Source organism: Chiloscyllium punctatum, chromosome 14 (assembly GCF_047496795.1).
Source record: "Chiloscyllium punctatum isolate Juve2018m chromosome 14, sChiPun1.3, whole genome shotgun sequence".
Taxonomy (NCBI): Eukaryota; Metazoa; Chordata; class Chondrichthyes; order Orectolobiformes; family Hemiscylliidae; genus Chiloscyllium; species Chiloscyllium punctatum.
This window is the reverse complement of record NC_092752.1, coordinates 11,796,040-11,812,539: the sequence shown is the minus strand read 5'-3', so window position 1 is coordinate 11,812,539 and position 16,500 is coordinate 11,796,040. Positions and strand designations below refer to the sequence as shown.

General features: G+C 40.2%; 2 protein-coding genes across 3 annotated transcripts in view; both read right to left on the bottom strand.

Annotated features, from left to right (window-relative positions):
* LOC140485595 (probable E3 ubiquitin-protein ligase HERC4) overlaps positions 1-4,222 on the bottom strand; it is a 62,575-nt gene extending 58,353 nt beyond the window's left edge. Inside the window, exons 1-2 of the mRNA XM_072583883.1 lie at positions 3,881-4,222; positions 1,070-1,226 (exon numbers count right to left, since the gene is read on the bottom strand). Coding sequence (XP_072439984.1) covers positions 1,070-1,226; positions 3,881-4,061 — 338 coding nt within the window. The 5' untranslated portion in view covers positions 4,062-4,222. The remainder of the gene's footprint in view (positions 1-1,069; positions 1,227-3,880) is intronic.
* Positions 4,223-9,465: 5,243 nt separating this feature from the next.
* LOC140485597 (probable E3 ubiquitin-protein ligase HERC4) overlaps positions 9,466-16,500 on the bottom strand; it is a 58,014-nt gene continuing 50,979 nt past the window's right edge. For both annotated transcript variants that reach the window (XM_072583887.1, XM_072583886.1), the window contains 3 exons: positions 16,077-16,260; positions 12,709-12,808; positions 9,466-10,222 (listed from right to left, as the gene is read on the bottom strand). In XM_072583887.1, the coding sequence (XP_072439988.1) occupies positions 10,002-10,222; positions 12,709-12,808; positions 16,077-16,260 (505 nt within the window). In that variant the 3' untranslated portion in view covers positions 9,466-10,001. The remainder of the gene's footprint in view (positions 10,223-12,708; positions 12,809-16,076; positions 16,261-16,500) is intronic.

Sequence of the window (16,500 nt, the reverse complement as noted above, 5' to 3'; positions counted from 1 at the left end):
ACGAAAGTCGGAGGAGTTGTAGACAGTGAGGAAGGATATGGCAGGTTACAGCGGGATATAGAGAAGCTGCAGAGCTGGGCAGAAAGGTGGCAAATGGAGTTCAATGTAGCTAAGTGTGAAGTGATTCACTTTGGTAAGAGTAATAAAAAGATGGATTACTGGGCTAATGGTAGACTACTTGGTAGTGTGGAAGAGCAGAGGGATCTTGGTGTCCATGTACACAGATCTCTGAAAGTTGCCACCCAGGTAAATAGTGCAGTGAAGAAGGCATATGGCGTACTGGCTTTTATTGGTAGAGGAATTGAGTTCCGGAGTCCTGAGGTCATGCTGCAGTTGTATAAGACTCTGGTGCGGCCGCATCTGGAATATTGTGTGCAGTTTTGGTCGCCATACTATCGGAAGGATGTGGAGGCACTGGAACGGGTGCAGAGGAAGTTTACCAGGATGTTGCCTGGTATGGTAGGAAGATCCTATGAGGAAAGGCTAAGGCACTTGGGGTTGTTTTCTTTGGAGAAAAGAAGGTTTAGGGGTGATTTGATAGAGGTGTACAAGATGATTAGGGGGTTAGATAGGGTTGACAGTGAGAACCTTTTTCCACGTATGGAGTCAGCTATTACAAGGGGGCATAGCTTTAAATTAAGGGGGGGTAGATATAGGACTGATGTTAGGGGTAGGTTCTTCACTCAGCGAGTCGTAAGATCATGGAATGCCCTGCCAGTAGCAGTAGTGGACTCTCCCTCTTTATGGGTATTTAAGCGGGCATTGGATAGGTATATGGAGGATCGTGGGTTAGTGTAGGTTAGGTGGGCTTTGATCGGCGCAACATCGAGGGCCGAGGGGCCTGTACTGCGCTGTATTGTTCTATTTCTATTTCTATTTCTATTTCTATTAAATTTTGACAATGTGTCCCTAAGTACTGTACTTGTTAGTGGTCTTTAGAGTGAATTCTGCCATTACTTCACTGTGCCCTAACATTTCAGCAACACAATTTATATTATAATGGTGCAGAACTCAACAAGAATACAAAAAAAAGGAAACATACAAGTTACTAGGATAATGTAACTCTTACTGTGGTTTCATGATGGAGAATTCTTTTACTTTAGTTGCAGTTTCCTTCGATTTGACTTCACTCTGAAAAACGATTCCTGTTTTAGAAAGGAAGAGGATGTGGGATATTCCACTCTCCACAATGTCAATTTTCTGCTCCTTGAAGTGAGTAAATTGTCCTGACACAAAATCAAAACAGAATATTAATATTTAGGCGAAGGGTATTATAATGAATATGTTTCTGGGCTAATAATCCAGGGATCAAATGTTCAAACCTTCGAGAACTTGAGAATCCAATTTTTAAAAAAGTTTCCATGACGCTGTCTAATTGTTAAAACCTATCCACTTCACTACAGTCCTTCAAGGAAAGATACCTGTCATCCATAACTAGTCATTGTAAAGAATTATAACCCCAAAACCATTATTGTTGACTCTGAAATGTCCCAGGAAGCCAATCAACACATGACAGACCCACTAACAGTTGGAAAATTATGGTAAGGTCTGAATAGAATAGATGAGGGGAGACTGTACCTACTCATAAAAAGGATCACGCACAGGCCATTGGTTTAGATTAGATTCCCTACAGTGTGGACACAGGCCCTTCGGCCCAACAAGTCCACACCGGCCCTCCGAAGAGTCGCCCACCCAGACCCATTTCCCACTGACTAATGCACTTAACACTATGGGCAATTTAGCACGGCCAATTCACCTGACCTGCACATCTTGGTGACTTTTAAAAGTGATTTGCAAAAGTAGTAAATGTGATGTGAGTTTAAAAAAAAATTTTCACGCACTAAATAGTTAAGTTTTGGAATACATCACCTGGAAGTATGGGTGGAAGTAGAATAAATGGAGCCATTTGAAAGGGTGCTTATTTGAACAGAAACACCAGGAGTATGGGGAAAAGGCAGGACAATGAATAGCTCACAATCATTATGTTCATTTGGAGAGTCAGTGCAGACATGATGGCCCAAATGGCCTCCTTCTGCACTGTAATGTTTTTATAATTTTGAAGTAAAGGCAAACTACTGCAGATGCTGGAAATCTAACAAACAAGGAGTATGCTGGACAAACTCAGCAGGTTTGGCAGCATCTGTGGAAAGAGAAACAGAGTTAACATTCAGAATTCTGAAGAAGTTCATACTAGACTTGAAATGTTAATTCTGTTTCTCTCCCCCCTGATTTTGTAATATGTTGGCATGGAACTAAAGATGTGTAATGCCCACGTCACATATGTTAATATAAGCCAAATTTACGTTAACAATCAGTAGATTAACAAGTTAAATTCAAAGGGGCAATTCTGTATTGCTGCTGTTAATCTAGATTAATTGCACTAAAATTGTACCGCAGCTTGAGAGTTGAGGAAAAATAAACTTGTGTATTCACTTGAATTCAAATGATTGGTGATTAATTTAGTAGAGACATTTAAGGTGATACTAGGGTTATCAATTAAATAATGTTTATGTATATAATAATAACATTAAAATGGGAATACTGGGCAAATCAGAATAATGCAATCACAACAATTTTGATCAAATAAAAAGTTACAATTCGAACATTCAGATGGAAAAATAAATTCAACTTCAAGTTAATCTCTCTTCTGGTCAATTTATCTCCACCAATTATAATAACAAGGGAACAAACAAATAATGAATCTACCAAAACTTGAAAGGGTTTGGAAAAGATTTACAAGGCTGATGCCAAGGTTGGAGAGTTTGAACTATAGGGAGAAGCTGAATAGACTAGGGCTACTTTCCCTGGAGTGTGGGAGACTGAGGAATGACCTTATAGAAGTTTATAAAATCACGATGGGCTTGGATAGGGTAAATAGCAACTGTCTTTTACCCAGGAGGGGAGTCCAGGACTAGGGGGCATAGGTTTAAGGTGAGTGAGGAAAGATTTAAAAAGAGATCTCAGGGAGGATCTTTTTCACACAAAGTGGTGCATGCATGGAATGCACTGCCAGAGAGTAAGTGGAGGAGTCTGGTACAATTACAACACATAAAAGGCATCTGGATGGGTATATGAATAAGAAGAATTTAGAGGGATATGGGCCAAATGCTGGCAAATGGGACTAGATTTATTTAGAATATCTAGTTGCCTTGGACGGAGTTGGACTGAAGGATCTGTGTCCATGCTGTACATCACTATGACTCTAATCAGACCCAGTCCTTGCTAACGGGGTGTGTATTATTGGCGAAGTCAATGAAGATGTCAATGAAGACATTGAAGATGTCTTTTCAGAACTGGACTCCAGAGGTCGCTGCTGCAGCTGTCTCTCTGACTGGGAAAACGAAACCGAAACACATTAAGATCAAATAAAGGGAAAACAATATTGGTTTAAGGAGAGATCTGAGGGAAGCCGATACCACATAGCTCTTGAAACGCAGACGCTTTCACCTGGCAGAATAATCAATAGCCACATTACAATCAATACCCAAACGGTATCCTTAACACAAATGCAATACAAAACTCGAAAATGCACATTAAATATAATTTAGGGTGTAGGTTTGCTCGCTGAGCTGTAGGTTTGATATCCAGACGTTTCATTACCTGGCTAGGTAACATCATCAGTGGCAACCTCCAAGTGAAGGTAAATATAATTCCTGTGACAACTTTGTTTTAAATGATCAGACTGTAGCAACTGTCATACAATTCTTCACAAGAACTTAATATTAATAATAGATATCAAATACATGGTTAGCTATAGACTCTGAACACTATTTACTTTACATTATGTCTAAATTAATACATAATTATTTGTTCTATATATGATCATGTAATTTTAAACAGTTCTCCTTCCTATAGGATTGTAATATTTCGATTTCCTCACCAGGTTTTGAATTTCGCTTCCGTCCGCAAATTCTGGTATAAACTTTCCCGTTTTCCAACACAAACACAGTGACTCCTTCCCGGCCGCAAACATGCTGAACCCTCTCTCCTTTGAGAATTTCCTCTGACGGGGAACAGGGATTCTGTCCGCTCCCTGAGGTCAACTCCCCCCAGCACAACATCGTTCTCTCTCTCTCTCTCTCTGCCTGCTTTATTATTCCCCTTTCAATCTAGCGGGACACCGAGAGAGAGGAAAATAAAACAATTACAACTCAGAAAGTCAGATATTAAATACTCCTTTGCCCGGATCTGCTGCAGCGTTCGTTTAAACCTTAGACAAACTATCTCTCCCACACACGCAAGAAAATATATTTGCTAATTGCCTTCTCTTGGCCCCGCCTCTGAACCAGCAGTGCGAGCCAATAGCATCGAGAATTGCACTGTTTTGGGGAGTAACCTTTCAACTGTATTGACCCACTCATTCATAGCGACTGGAAGGTTTATATGGTCCTGTATTATATTGTTCTCTTTGCAATCCACAAGACGATGGCATAACGTTCTAAAACTTCCACTGGACTGAGTAAATATTTCAGGAGCAAAACAATACCATGTGTCAATGTTTTGCAGTGTTTAGACGGGAGACTTTTTCTGTTTAGCATTTGCACTGCTGTGACTCCCAGCTCCTCACATTATTCACAAGAAGCTGATTTACTTATTGTTCGAAACGGAGAGAAATTAAGACATCGGACCAAGAACAGGCCATTCAACCCATCATGTCTACTCAGCAATTTGATGAGATCATGGTTTAACTAATAATCCTCCACTCCACTTCCCTGCCTTTTCCCCATACCCTTGATTTTCTGATTAAAAATCCATCTATATCAGCTTTGAACATACTTAATGACTCAGTCTCTACAGCCCTCTGTAGTACAGAATTCCACAGAGTTGCTACCCTCTGAGAAGAGATTCCTCCTCATCTCCATCTTAAATAAGTGACCTCTGAGATCATGCCTTCTGGCCCTAGACTGTCCCACAAGGGAAAACACATCCCTGCACCTACCCTATCAAGCTCCCTGAGAACCTTAACTGTTTCCATAATAGAGCATAGAACAGCACAGCACAGAACAGGCCCTTCAGCCCACGATGTTGTGCTGACCACTGATCCTCATGTATGCACCCTCAAATTTCTGTGACCATATGCATGTCCAGGAGTCTCTTAAATGTCCACAACTGCTGCTGGCAACGCATTCCATGCTCTCACAACTGTCTGTGTAAAAAAATGTCTCCTCTCATTCTTCTCAACACCTATTTTAAATATTGCTTGCTAGTTTACCCATAACATATATTTTCTCCTTTTTTAAAAAAATAATTTTTTTGTTCATTATCAACATTTTCCCAATCCTTTGGCTTACCACTAATCATCATGACATTGCATCTTTACCTTACAATTTGATGCAATCTTTCAATTCCTTGGTTAATGATGATTCCTTGATCCCCTTCCTGGAATCCAACTTCCACATTGGGATATATCTTGATTACGAGTCAATAACTATAAACATCAGCCATTGCTCGTTGATTGTCTTTTCTGCTAAACCGCTTTCTCAATCCACTCCAGCCAGCTCTGCCTCATTCTTTTGAAACTGTCTTTCTTTAAGTTTAGGGTACTTATTTCTGACCCAACATATAAGGTTCTCAGGGAACTTGACAGGGTATGTGCAGGGAAGTGTTTTCCCTTGTGGGACAGTCTAGGGCCAGAGGGCATGATCTCAAACTAAGAGGTCACTTATTTAAGATGGAGATGAGGAGGAATCTCTTCTCAGAGGGTAGCAATTCTGTGGAATTCTGTACTACAGAGGGCTGTAGAGACTGAGTCATTAAGTATGGTCAAAACTGATATAGATGGATTTTTAATCAGAGAATCAAAGGTATGGAGAGATTCTCAGTCTCAAACTTAATGCCAAATTCTATCATGTTCTGTTTATTGATTCCTAGATCCTACCTGCTTAGATCATTTACCAAATCTGTCTTATTACCAGATCCAAAGTAACCTGATGCCTGGTTTGATCCACAACATATCATTCTAGGAAACTATTCCAAATACACGATGAGTTCTTCCTTGTGCCTACCTTTGTCAATCTGATTTTTGCAAACAACATAAAAATCACTCACAATTGATGTACTGCCTTTTTTTTAACATCAAGTTATCTCCTATTTATTCTCTGCCCTACAGCAAAGCTACTGCTAAGAGTCCTATAGAATACCACCATCAGTGTCTCCTTCCTCTTCTTATTTCTTGCCTGCACCAGTATGAATTCTACATCTTCCAATGCAAGATCATTTCTTGCTATCTTACTTGTTCCATTTTGTACTAAGTTGGCAGAAGGGGCCAGATGCAGAGGACATGATTTGAGTGATCAGCAAAATTAAAAACAGTGACACAAGGAAAAATGTTGATGTACAGCAAGTGGTCAGTCATGATCTTATTAAATGATGGAGGGGGTTCAAGGAGCCAAATCGATTACCTCTGCTCCCAACCTGCATGTACAAATGACCTGATCAAATGTTTGAAGGGGCGAATGGCTTTCTCTTGTTTTTGGTAAATCTGAGGATTTTCCCATACAATCTCTGACATCAGTGGGACTGTGAGGCTGAAGATTTTATGTCCCTCATGCTGGAGTATATTTTCAAAACAAAACATTCAAAAGCTGTTACATATTACAGACTGCATTCACCTCGTGTAGGAAGCATACAGTGATGCTTCAATGGTTCAGACAGTCGGCACGAGGTTGAAAAATTTGCAAGCAATCATAAGGAGCCAGGTGAGGGGTTGATCTGCTTGTGTCTGTGAGATTGCAATGTATCCATAAGACAATGTACCCATAAAAGCAGCAACAGACTGAGGCAGCAATCATGTGGAAGGAGAGCAATGATTGAGACACCAATGACCTCTTGTCCATTTTAAACCCAAGCAAGTATAAAAACTCAACTCTCAGTAACTTAGTTCTGACACAATGCAAAATAAAAATCAAACAAAGCATTATTTTAATTAAAATTCTTGCAATAAATTATAAATGGCTGTTTACACATGAAAAAAATATATTTCACAATGCATTAAGAACAATAATTCATTGTTTTAGATTCTTCAAGTAACCTTGGTAAAAATATGCTTCAAATAAATATTTAACAGTACGCTTTCCACTCTGCCTCAGTACATATGACAATAAATTCAATTCAATTCAATTCAGAATAAAGTTACATGATGAGAGTAACATTGGCAATACGTTTCACCCAGGATAACTGTCATATTACATTCTGGGAGGAAAAAGTGGTCAAATATTAATATTAAGATTTACAAATCTGCACAGTACTGTCATATTATTTAAATACATATACATAGACGCATTAAAGATAGTGCAAAACAGAGTGCCTCTACATTCAATGGTAAAGGTTGAACAGGCTGTGTCTCCTTTTCTTGAGAAGAGAAGCTTGATGGCTGCCTTTTTGATGGTGAAATGTTTCACTAAAATACAGAGCGTTTCCACGTGTGGAATGCTAAAGTCCATAATTTTAAAATTGTCATCAAGAAATCAAACAGAACTCAGAAGAAGCTTCTTCACCCAGATATTGCAAAGAATCTGGAACTCTCTCCCAAATGACTTCCTTCCTAATGGCAGTATGGTTTTACCTTCTGTCATGAAGTCAATGTGTAAAACAATGGCAAAGTAATAAAATAGGGAAAGCAAGGCGTCATCTGTTTAAGATAAAGTGCTTGATAGCTTAGAGATTTAAAAATGAATGTTCATCGGTATATAGATGCAGGTGCTTGAATTGACACAATGTATCAAAAATCCGTTCAGTTAGCAGGCCAAAGGCAGCATTTTTACCCAGACAACAGTTTAAATTTAGCCAGTTAATTTAAAAAGGCACTTGGAGACCAAGGATCAACTAACTTCAAATCTGATGGTGGTGACAACCTGAAACCAATCATATTATGAGAATCTGATGTGTCAGAAGTGGGTATATAACAGAGGGGAAATTGGACAAAGAGGGAGAACAAACTGCCATTTGGGAAAGAAATATGAGGCTCTCTCTAGAAATGGCCACACTCTCTAAAAAACACTATCTATCTACAAAAGGTGGATGGCACATTTAGTGAATATTCTGGATATGAGAAAATGACTGAGAAGGCATTTCGTAAAAAGGAAGATGACAGAAAAATATACTGAAAGTTCAGGAGGATCCATTCTGTGAACTTTGAGAGACTAAGTTTTAGTTTATTGTTCTTATTAATTGGATTTATAGACATAGGACCTGTGTTATTGAAACAGCATACCAATGGAATTTAGCTAAGTAAGGGAATAGTTAGGAGAGATTTATTCTGTTTGTTAGTAATTCCGATAATTTGTTCAATATTGGAGTTAAGATAAACAAATTGTTGCTTATTAATTATAGAATCATTTCACTCACTCCATTTCATTTAACCAGACCTTAATAACAGATTGGGTAAGATATAGGTTAGCTCATTTGTCACACTTCTTTTATCAGATTACAAGGTGAGAAGATCTTTTCCGGGTGTTTTGGGTTTAATTATCAGAGGGTTGTCACCCTCCACTTTGTAACACATCACAAAATGGAATGCAGGGTTCAACAGGCAGCTCACTGCCAACCTCTCCAGGAAAATTGGAAATGGGCAATAGATGTTGGCCTTGAGAAGTCACATTCTGACACCATGAACTAATTATTTACAAACCTGAGAGAAATAATATGGATGGCAATTGATTAATGGTCAGAATGCTGGTGTTGATAAGCACATGAAATAGGCAGCCTCAAATAGTTATGCTGACAAGAGTTATATGAGGAATGATGGGGTGGTAGCACAGATGTTGGCCTGGGCTGGATACAGTGCAAGACCCATTTCTTTGCTATTCTTTCAATGTTATTTTATCTGATGTGATGTTATATTCGTTCTATTTGATACAATTCTTAATAACTACAGGGCCACCTTTTAATTTCTCTGAATAGATTATATATTTGTTCCACTTATTGTATTATCACATCTGTTTTTGTTAAGGAGGATTAATGTCAACATTGGTCATGCCACAAGTGGCCACAAAACCTTTCTCAACATGCATGTAATATATCCCCTCTCTTCCATTCTTTGTTCCCGTTCTATTGAATTAGTATCATTCCCTATAGCCAGGTACAGCACATGACCAAATATGGGGTATAATCATTTAGTGGCTGTATGGATGACATTTGAGAAACGTAACTTCAAATCTCACCATAGTAGCTAGAATTCTAAAATCAATTAAATAAATCTGGAATGAAAAGTCAAACTAGTGGATTACAACTGTGATTCAGAAATAGCTGCTGCCTTTATGGGGTCTGGACTACAGGTATCTCCCGCTTTTCGAATGTTTGCTTTATGCCACTTCACTTTTACAAAAGACCCACATTAGTACAAAGTTAAAAATCACACAATGTCGGGTTATAGTCCAACAGATTTATTTGGAAGCACTAGCTTTCGGAGCACTGTTCCTTCATCAGGTCGGTGAAGGAGCAGCGCTCCAAAAGCTAGTGCTTCCAAATAAATCTGTTTGACTCTAACCCAGTGTTGTGATTTTTAACTTTATCCACCCCAGTCGAACACCGGCTCCTCCACATCGTGGCTAACATTAGTACCTGTTCATGAAATTTTTTCCCATTTAAATCATGCATCTTTGCCTTACGCCATTTTCAGCTGACGAAAGGTTTCCTGGGAATGCTTGACTTTCGAATAGCGGGGGATACCCATATATGGCTCTAGAGTAAAGGAAACCTATTTGACTCTTAAGCTGCCCTTTCAAATGGCTGAACAAGTTACTTTATTGCCTTCCAGAAGGTGGCTCACCAATGCCCTCTCGAGGGATATTAGGATTAGGAAATAAATGCTGGTCTTGCTGCTACTTGTTATATATTATTTGTTTCATTAGAGGAGATTTAAAGCACAGGAACACCATATGGGCACTGGATACTTTCTGTGCTGTAATGAAACAAATACAATTTATTGTATTGAGTCAGATTTCTTTAGTCAATCACTAACATCTTTCAGATTAAATAAGTAAAAGCCCCAGCTGCAAATATTAGGGTGGTTGTGCATTGAATTCTTCACTGAATTCAATTGCGTGAAGTAACTTTTCTCTCAATATTTCGATGCTGCTGTAGTTGGGAAGTTCCAAGCTCATGGTACAGGTGTAGGCACGAGGATATAAGGAATCTGGTTCATTGGTCCGGCTTTTCAAAATCTTAATGCAGTAATTCTGAATCCCTCCTGCTGGGATTCTCTCAGTTCCTGACAGAAAGGCTGAGAAAAAGAGGAAAATATTCAGTGAAATTAAAGTCTAATTCAGAACTGTACAGATTTATTTTATTCATAAGGGGCAAAAGAATGTTTTGACTCTCAGTACCGTCTTTGCAATTGCCTCTGAAAAATAACAACTGGTGCCTTGTGTTGTCACATGCCACATTTTCCATAATCCTTTCTGGCTTCAGCCTCCTTTTCCTTTGGGGTCTCCACCTTGAGATCCATATCACCACCTTTGAATGTGCTCCTTCCTAGTTCTGTATTTAGTCTCAACAGACACTAGCTCCCATTTAAGGTTGAGCTGCCAATTCCACCCTCAGCCATGGATCTTTGAACCTGCTTTATGAGAGTGGACTAGAGGATGCTACAAAAAAGCCAAGTAGCATCAGTGATGTAGATTCTTGGATTATGGTTTAGATTCCCTACAGTGTGGAAATAGGCCATTTGGCCCAACAAGTCCACACTGACCCACCGAAGAGTGACCCACCCAGATCCATTTCTCGACATTTATCCCTGGCTAATCACCTAATACTATGGGCAATTTAGAATGGCCAATTCACCTAACCTGCACATCTTTTGGACTGAGGGACGAAATTGGAGCACCTAGAGGAAACTCTCACAGACAATGGGAGAATATGAAAACTCCACATAGCCAGTCACCCAAGGTGGGAATCAAATCCAGGTCCCTGGTACTGTGAGGCAGCGGTGCTACCCACTGAGCCAGCATGTCACCCAATGTCCAACTTAGCTGGCCCATTTGCTGGAGGGAGTTGGTTAGCTCAGTTGGATGGATGGTTTGTATGCAGAATTATGCTAATTGCATGGGTTCAATTCCTGCACCAGTTGAGGTTATGATGAAGGACTCTCTTTCTCAACCTCTTCCTGCTCCTGTGGGGTGGTGACTATCAGGTTAAACCAACACCAGTCATCTCAGAGATCTGGGGCTTGTTACAGTTGACTTTAAAACTGAATGTGGACTCCTAAAACACCAGCAAAAATGTCCAAATATCATTTAAGAACAGATGGAATTTCCAATCAAAACATGTGCAGGTTAGTTGAATTGGCTAGGCTAAATTTCCCATAGTGTTCAGGGATGTGTGGGTTAGGTGCATTAGTCAGGAGAAGGGTAGAGAATAGGTCTGGGTAGGTTACTCTTCGGAGGTTTGGTGTGGACTTGTTGGGGCAAATGGCCTGTTTCCAAACTGTAGGGTTTCTGTGATGAATTAATTCTACTCTCCTGCTCTTTCCTTGTAGGCCTGCATTTTTTTCCTTTTCTCAAGTATTTCTACCTCACTTTTTAAAAGTTACCATTGAGTGTTCTTCCACCATTCATTCAGCCCTTGGACTACTGGATCAGAACAACTCATCACACAAAGGAAATTCTCATCTCCCCTCTGGATTTTTCACCAAGGATTTTAAGTATATGTCCCCTAGTTACAGGATCCCCTACTGGGGAAGCAATTTCTCCTTTTTCCATTGAACACTCTGAAGTTTCGAACGTCTAAACTTTTTCTGAACCTTACAGGGCCCAAGGAGAACAATCTTTGCTTCCTTCATTGTTCATATCATTGAAACCCATCATTTCCAAGATAATATTGAGTTTATTGCTTATTTAGATTAGATTTCCTACAGTGTGGAAACTGGCTCTTCGGCCCAACAAGTCCACACCGACCCTCCGAAGAGTAACCCACCCAGACTCATTTCCATCTGACTAATGCACCTAACACTATGGGCAATTTACCATGGCCAATTCACCTGACCTGCACATCTTTGGACTGTGGGAGGAAACCGGAGCAAACCCACACAGACACGGGGAGAATGTGCAAACTCCACACAGACAGTCTCCAGAGGCTAGAATCGAACCCGGGTCCCTGGCACTGTCAGGTAGCAGTGCTAACCATTGAGTCACGATGCCACCTAACTGATGAACTCTTCATATGAACTCACACAGTGAGACCATGACACAACAGCTATGTTCTTAATGGATGGCAAGACATGCTTGAGGGACTGATTGGACTTCTCGTGGTCCTATTCCTAGTTAGAATGCTTGGATGTACTGAATGTCCTCCTTTAGTACCATACACTAAGATCATTTATGATTCTTAAGATCCATCCACCCTAGATGGCTACACTAATATATCTCAGTTTCACCAAATAAAAACAGCCTTGGCTTGGTAATGAGCCATGTTAAGATGCACATATGACCATGATAGTCATTTACACGCACAAAGTCTAGATTACAGTGGTGCTGGAAAAGCACAGCAGGTCAGGCAGCATCCGAGGAGCAGGAAAATCGACGTTTCGGGCAAAAGCCCGTCATCAGGAATGGCTCCTGATGAAGGGCTTTTGCCTGAAACGTTGATTTTCCTGCTCCTCGGATACTGCCTGACTTGCTGTGCTTTTCCAGCACCACTCTAATCTAGATTCTGGTTTCCAGCATCTGCAGTCCTCCCTTTTGCTTATTTACATGCACAAAGCCCACTTACCAAGAAAGCGCTTTTTCTTCTCTTCTGGTAAGCTTTCAAAGACTTGCCAAAAATTCCTGACTGCTCTGTCAGTGTTTTGGTATTCAAAGTATCTTGCATTCTGTAAATATAAAACATAGATTAGTTGGCACTGTATTCCCTCCAGTTTAGATAAGGCCTTAAGACCAGAAGACGTAGCAGAAAACATAGGTCATTGTATGGATTAAGTCTACTTCAATGAGATCATGGCTGATCTGAGTTGAGGGGTGATATAATTGAGATATTACACAGGGATGTTTGATCTCAAATTTACTCCTATCTTTCTTAAATTTCTATGTTTGAAACTCTTCAATCAGGCTTCTGGCCGGCGACAGAGCCCAAATGGCTTTTACCAAAGAGATAAAATGACATTCTTTTCAATGTTTACATTAAGTATTAGCAAACTGTTTTGATGATTACTTGAGCAGATGTAAAGAGACTTATACTGACTTCAGGGCAAGTCTGAGGCAGTATGTATCTGTTGTGGTTCAACCTGTGAATAAGCTTACACTGAGTGAAAATATGCTCCAGTTTCCTCCTTCAAAAACTGGCTCTCAGGACTAGTTCAGCAACAGAGGTAGACTCTGCCATCTCATCCTTCTCAACCAGTCTACAGTTTTTGACACAATTAACCTCCTCCAGTGCTTTTCCACTGTCACCCAGTTGTGTTGGGCTGCTCATGTATAGTGCTTTGCTCATCTACCCAATTGAAGGCAGAGATTCACTTGCGATGGCTTTTCTTACCCTAGCACCATTATCTCTGGTGTCCCCCAAGAATCCATCCTTAACAAATCATCCTGTTCCTCATTAACTTACTGCCCCCCACACACATCCAGTGAAGGCACAGCGTAAGCTTTCATATGCACACTGATAACAACAGCTCTCCCTCAGCACTCCCTCTCCCACTGTTACCAATTGATCAGATTACACGTCGGACATGCAGCACTGTTACGTAAAGTTTTCCTCCAAACAAACATTGGGAAGATCAAATCCATTGTTAATGATCCCTATTCCAAACTCAATTCCCATTTCCTTGGGAATAGCCTGGATTAAGACAATCTGCTCATAGCCTTTTGGCAGCTTTTGATGTATGATGATCAGTTAGGTCCATACTCACTTTTGAAAAATTAAGTTGGATCTCACAGAAACCTATAAAATACCAACCGGGGAAGTTCAGAAAGGTTGTTCCCAATGACTGGGAAGTTCACAACCAAGATGATCTGACCTCATATTTGTGCCATCACCAAGGCTGCCTATTTTAAAGTCCACACCATCGTCTGACTTAACCTCTGTCTCAGACTGTTTTCTGCTTAAACATTCAACCATAGCTTTGTTATCTCTAGATTTGACTATTCCTTGCTGGACTACAAACCAGAAGTCATGCAAGATCTAACTGTTCTTGTCTTTCTCACAGCAAATCCGATTCTTCAGTCGCTCACTCTGACTTACATAAGCTCCTGGTAAAGCAATGTCCTGAATTTAAAATTCTTATCCTTGTTTACCAATCCCTCTATGGCATTGCCCCTTTCTCTATCTTTACTTTCTGTCCCACAACACCTTGAGATCACTGTGCTCCCCTAATTCTTGTCTCTTATTCATTCATGGGATGTGGCAATTGCTGGCTAGACCAGCATTTTTTGGGCATCCAATTAAGTGAAGGCAAAGGTATTATGATACTGTCACTATTAATCCAGAAACCCAGGCTAATGTTTTGAGGGTGTGGGCTCAAATCCTGTCATTGTAGATAAAGAGTATTTAATTTAAGTGAAGGACTGGAATAACATGCTGGCTCAATAGTAGCTGTGTTTTTAATATTTTCTCAGGAACAAAATCTGCTGTCCTTACCAAATCTAACCTATATGTGACTCCAGACAGACAGGGATGTTGCTGATTCTTAACTGCCCTTGGGGAATAAATGATGCCTAGCTAGTGACACAAACATCCCATGAACAAATTTTAGAACATCATTACTATTCCTCCATCTTTGATGGTTGTGTTTTCAGTTGCCAGAATCCCAAGCTATAGAATTTCCCCCTTTAAGATGCTCCTTAAATATAGATCTTTCATCAAGCTTTTGGTCACCTGACATTATATATCCTTATGTGATGCTTTGTTTTGGACAAGCTGAGCGAGTGGGCAAATACATGGCAGTTGCGGTATAATGTGGATAAATGTGAAGTTATCTACTTTGGTCGCAAAAACAGCAAGTCAGATTATCTGAATGGCAATAGACTGGGAAAGGGGGAGGTGCAATGAGACCTGGGTGTCTTTGTACATCAGTCACTGAAAGTAAGCATGCATGTACAGCAGGCAGTGAGGAAAGCAGATGGTATATTGGCCTTTACAGTAAGAGGATTTGAGTGCAGGAGCAGGGATGCCTTGTTGCAATTGTATGGGTGAGGCCACACTTGGAGTATTGTATGCAGTTCTGGTCTCCTTATCTGAGGATGGATGTTCTGGCTATGGAAAACGTGAAACAAAGGTTTGCCAGATGATTCCTGAAATAGTCAGACTAGCGTTGGCCGAGTGATGTTATCGCTGGATTGTTAATGCAGAGACCCAAGTAATGTCCTGCCACGGCAGATGATGGAATTTGAATTCAATTTTGTTTTTGAAATCTGGAATTAAGAATCTAATGATGACCATGAATCAATTGACAGGAAAAACCATCTGGTTGACGCATGTTCTTTAGGGAAGGAAACTGCCATCCTTAAGAATTAAGGATGCCCAATAAATGCTGGTCTAGCCAGCAATTGCCACATCCCATGAATGAATAAGAAAAAAACATATGAAGAGAGACTGGATCAGTCAGTGTTCACTTTATAAGAATGAGATAGGATCTCTCAGAAACCTCTAAAATTGTAACTGTGGAAACACAGGAAGTCTGTTCCCAATGACCGGGTAGTCCAGAACTAAGGATAGAATATAAAATAGAAAGCAGGCCAGTCAGCCCTTCAAGCCCACTCTGCCATTCAATATGATCATGGATCATCTTCCAGCTCAGTACCCTGTTCCTACTTTCTCCCCTATACCCTTTGATCCGTTTAGCCCTAAAATCTATAGATAACTCCTTCTTGAAAATATTCAACGTGTCAGCCTCAACTGCTTTCTGTGGGAGAGAATTCTCAGAGACTCACCACTGCTCTCTCTCTGAAGAAAGTTCTCCTTATCTCAATACTAAATGGCTTACCCCATATCCTTTAACTGTGATCCTGGTTTTCACCTTGATGTGGTTTGAGGTTTTGAACAATTTTGAACTATTTTGATCAAATGTGCTGTGACACAGCATTCAATCCTGTACAATCACTATAAAGGACATGGTAAAGTAAACATGCAGTACAGCGCCGTACCTGTTCTAGCAGCTCCCACTCATATCTGGTGCTCCCCTGGATAACATCCCTTAGTTCTTCAGGTAGGAATGTGTCCACAACTGGCAGTGAATAACAGCTCCTGAAACCTCGTGAAAAGGCTTCAAATTGTTTCTTCACTGATGTGTTTAGCTTATAATCCACAACAGCATCAACATATTGTTTCCTATTTAAAAAAAGATTATGCATAATGTCCATGTGACACCTCCATTTGATCACCTTAATCATCTTGCCACAAGAAAACACAAACTATTTGATCTATGTGTGAAATATTTTGCTGTAAAAGTTCATATTCCACCCTGTCAAATTGTCATAATTTCCTGAGAAATAGGAGTGGACTGCAGGTGGGAGACTTAGAGTGTGGCACTGGAAAAGCACAGCTGGTCAGGCAGCATCCGAGGAACAG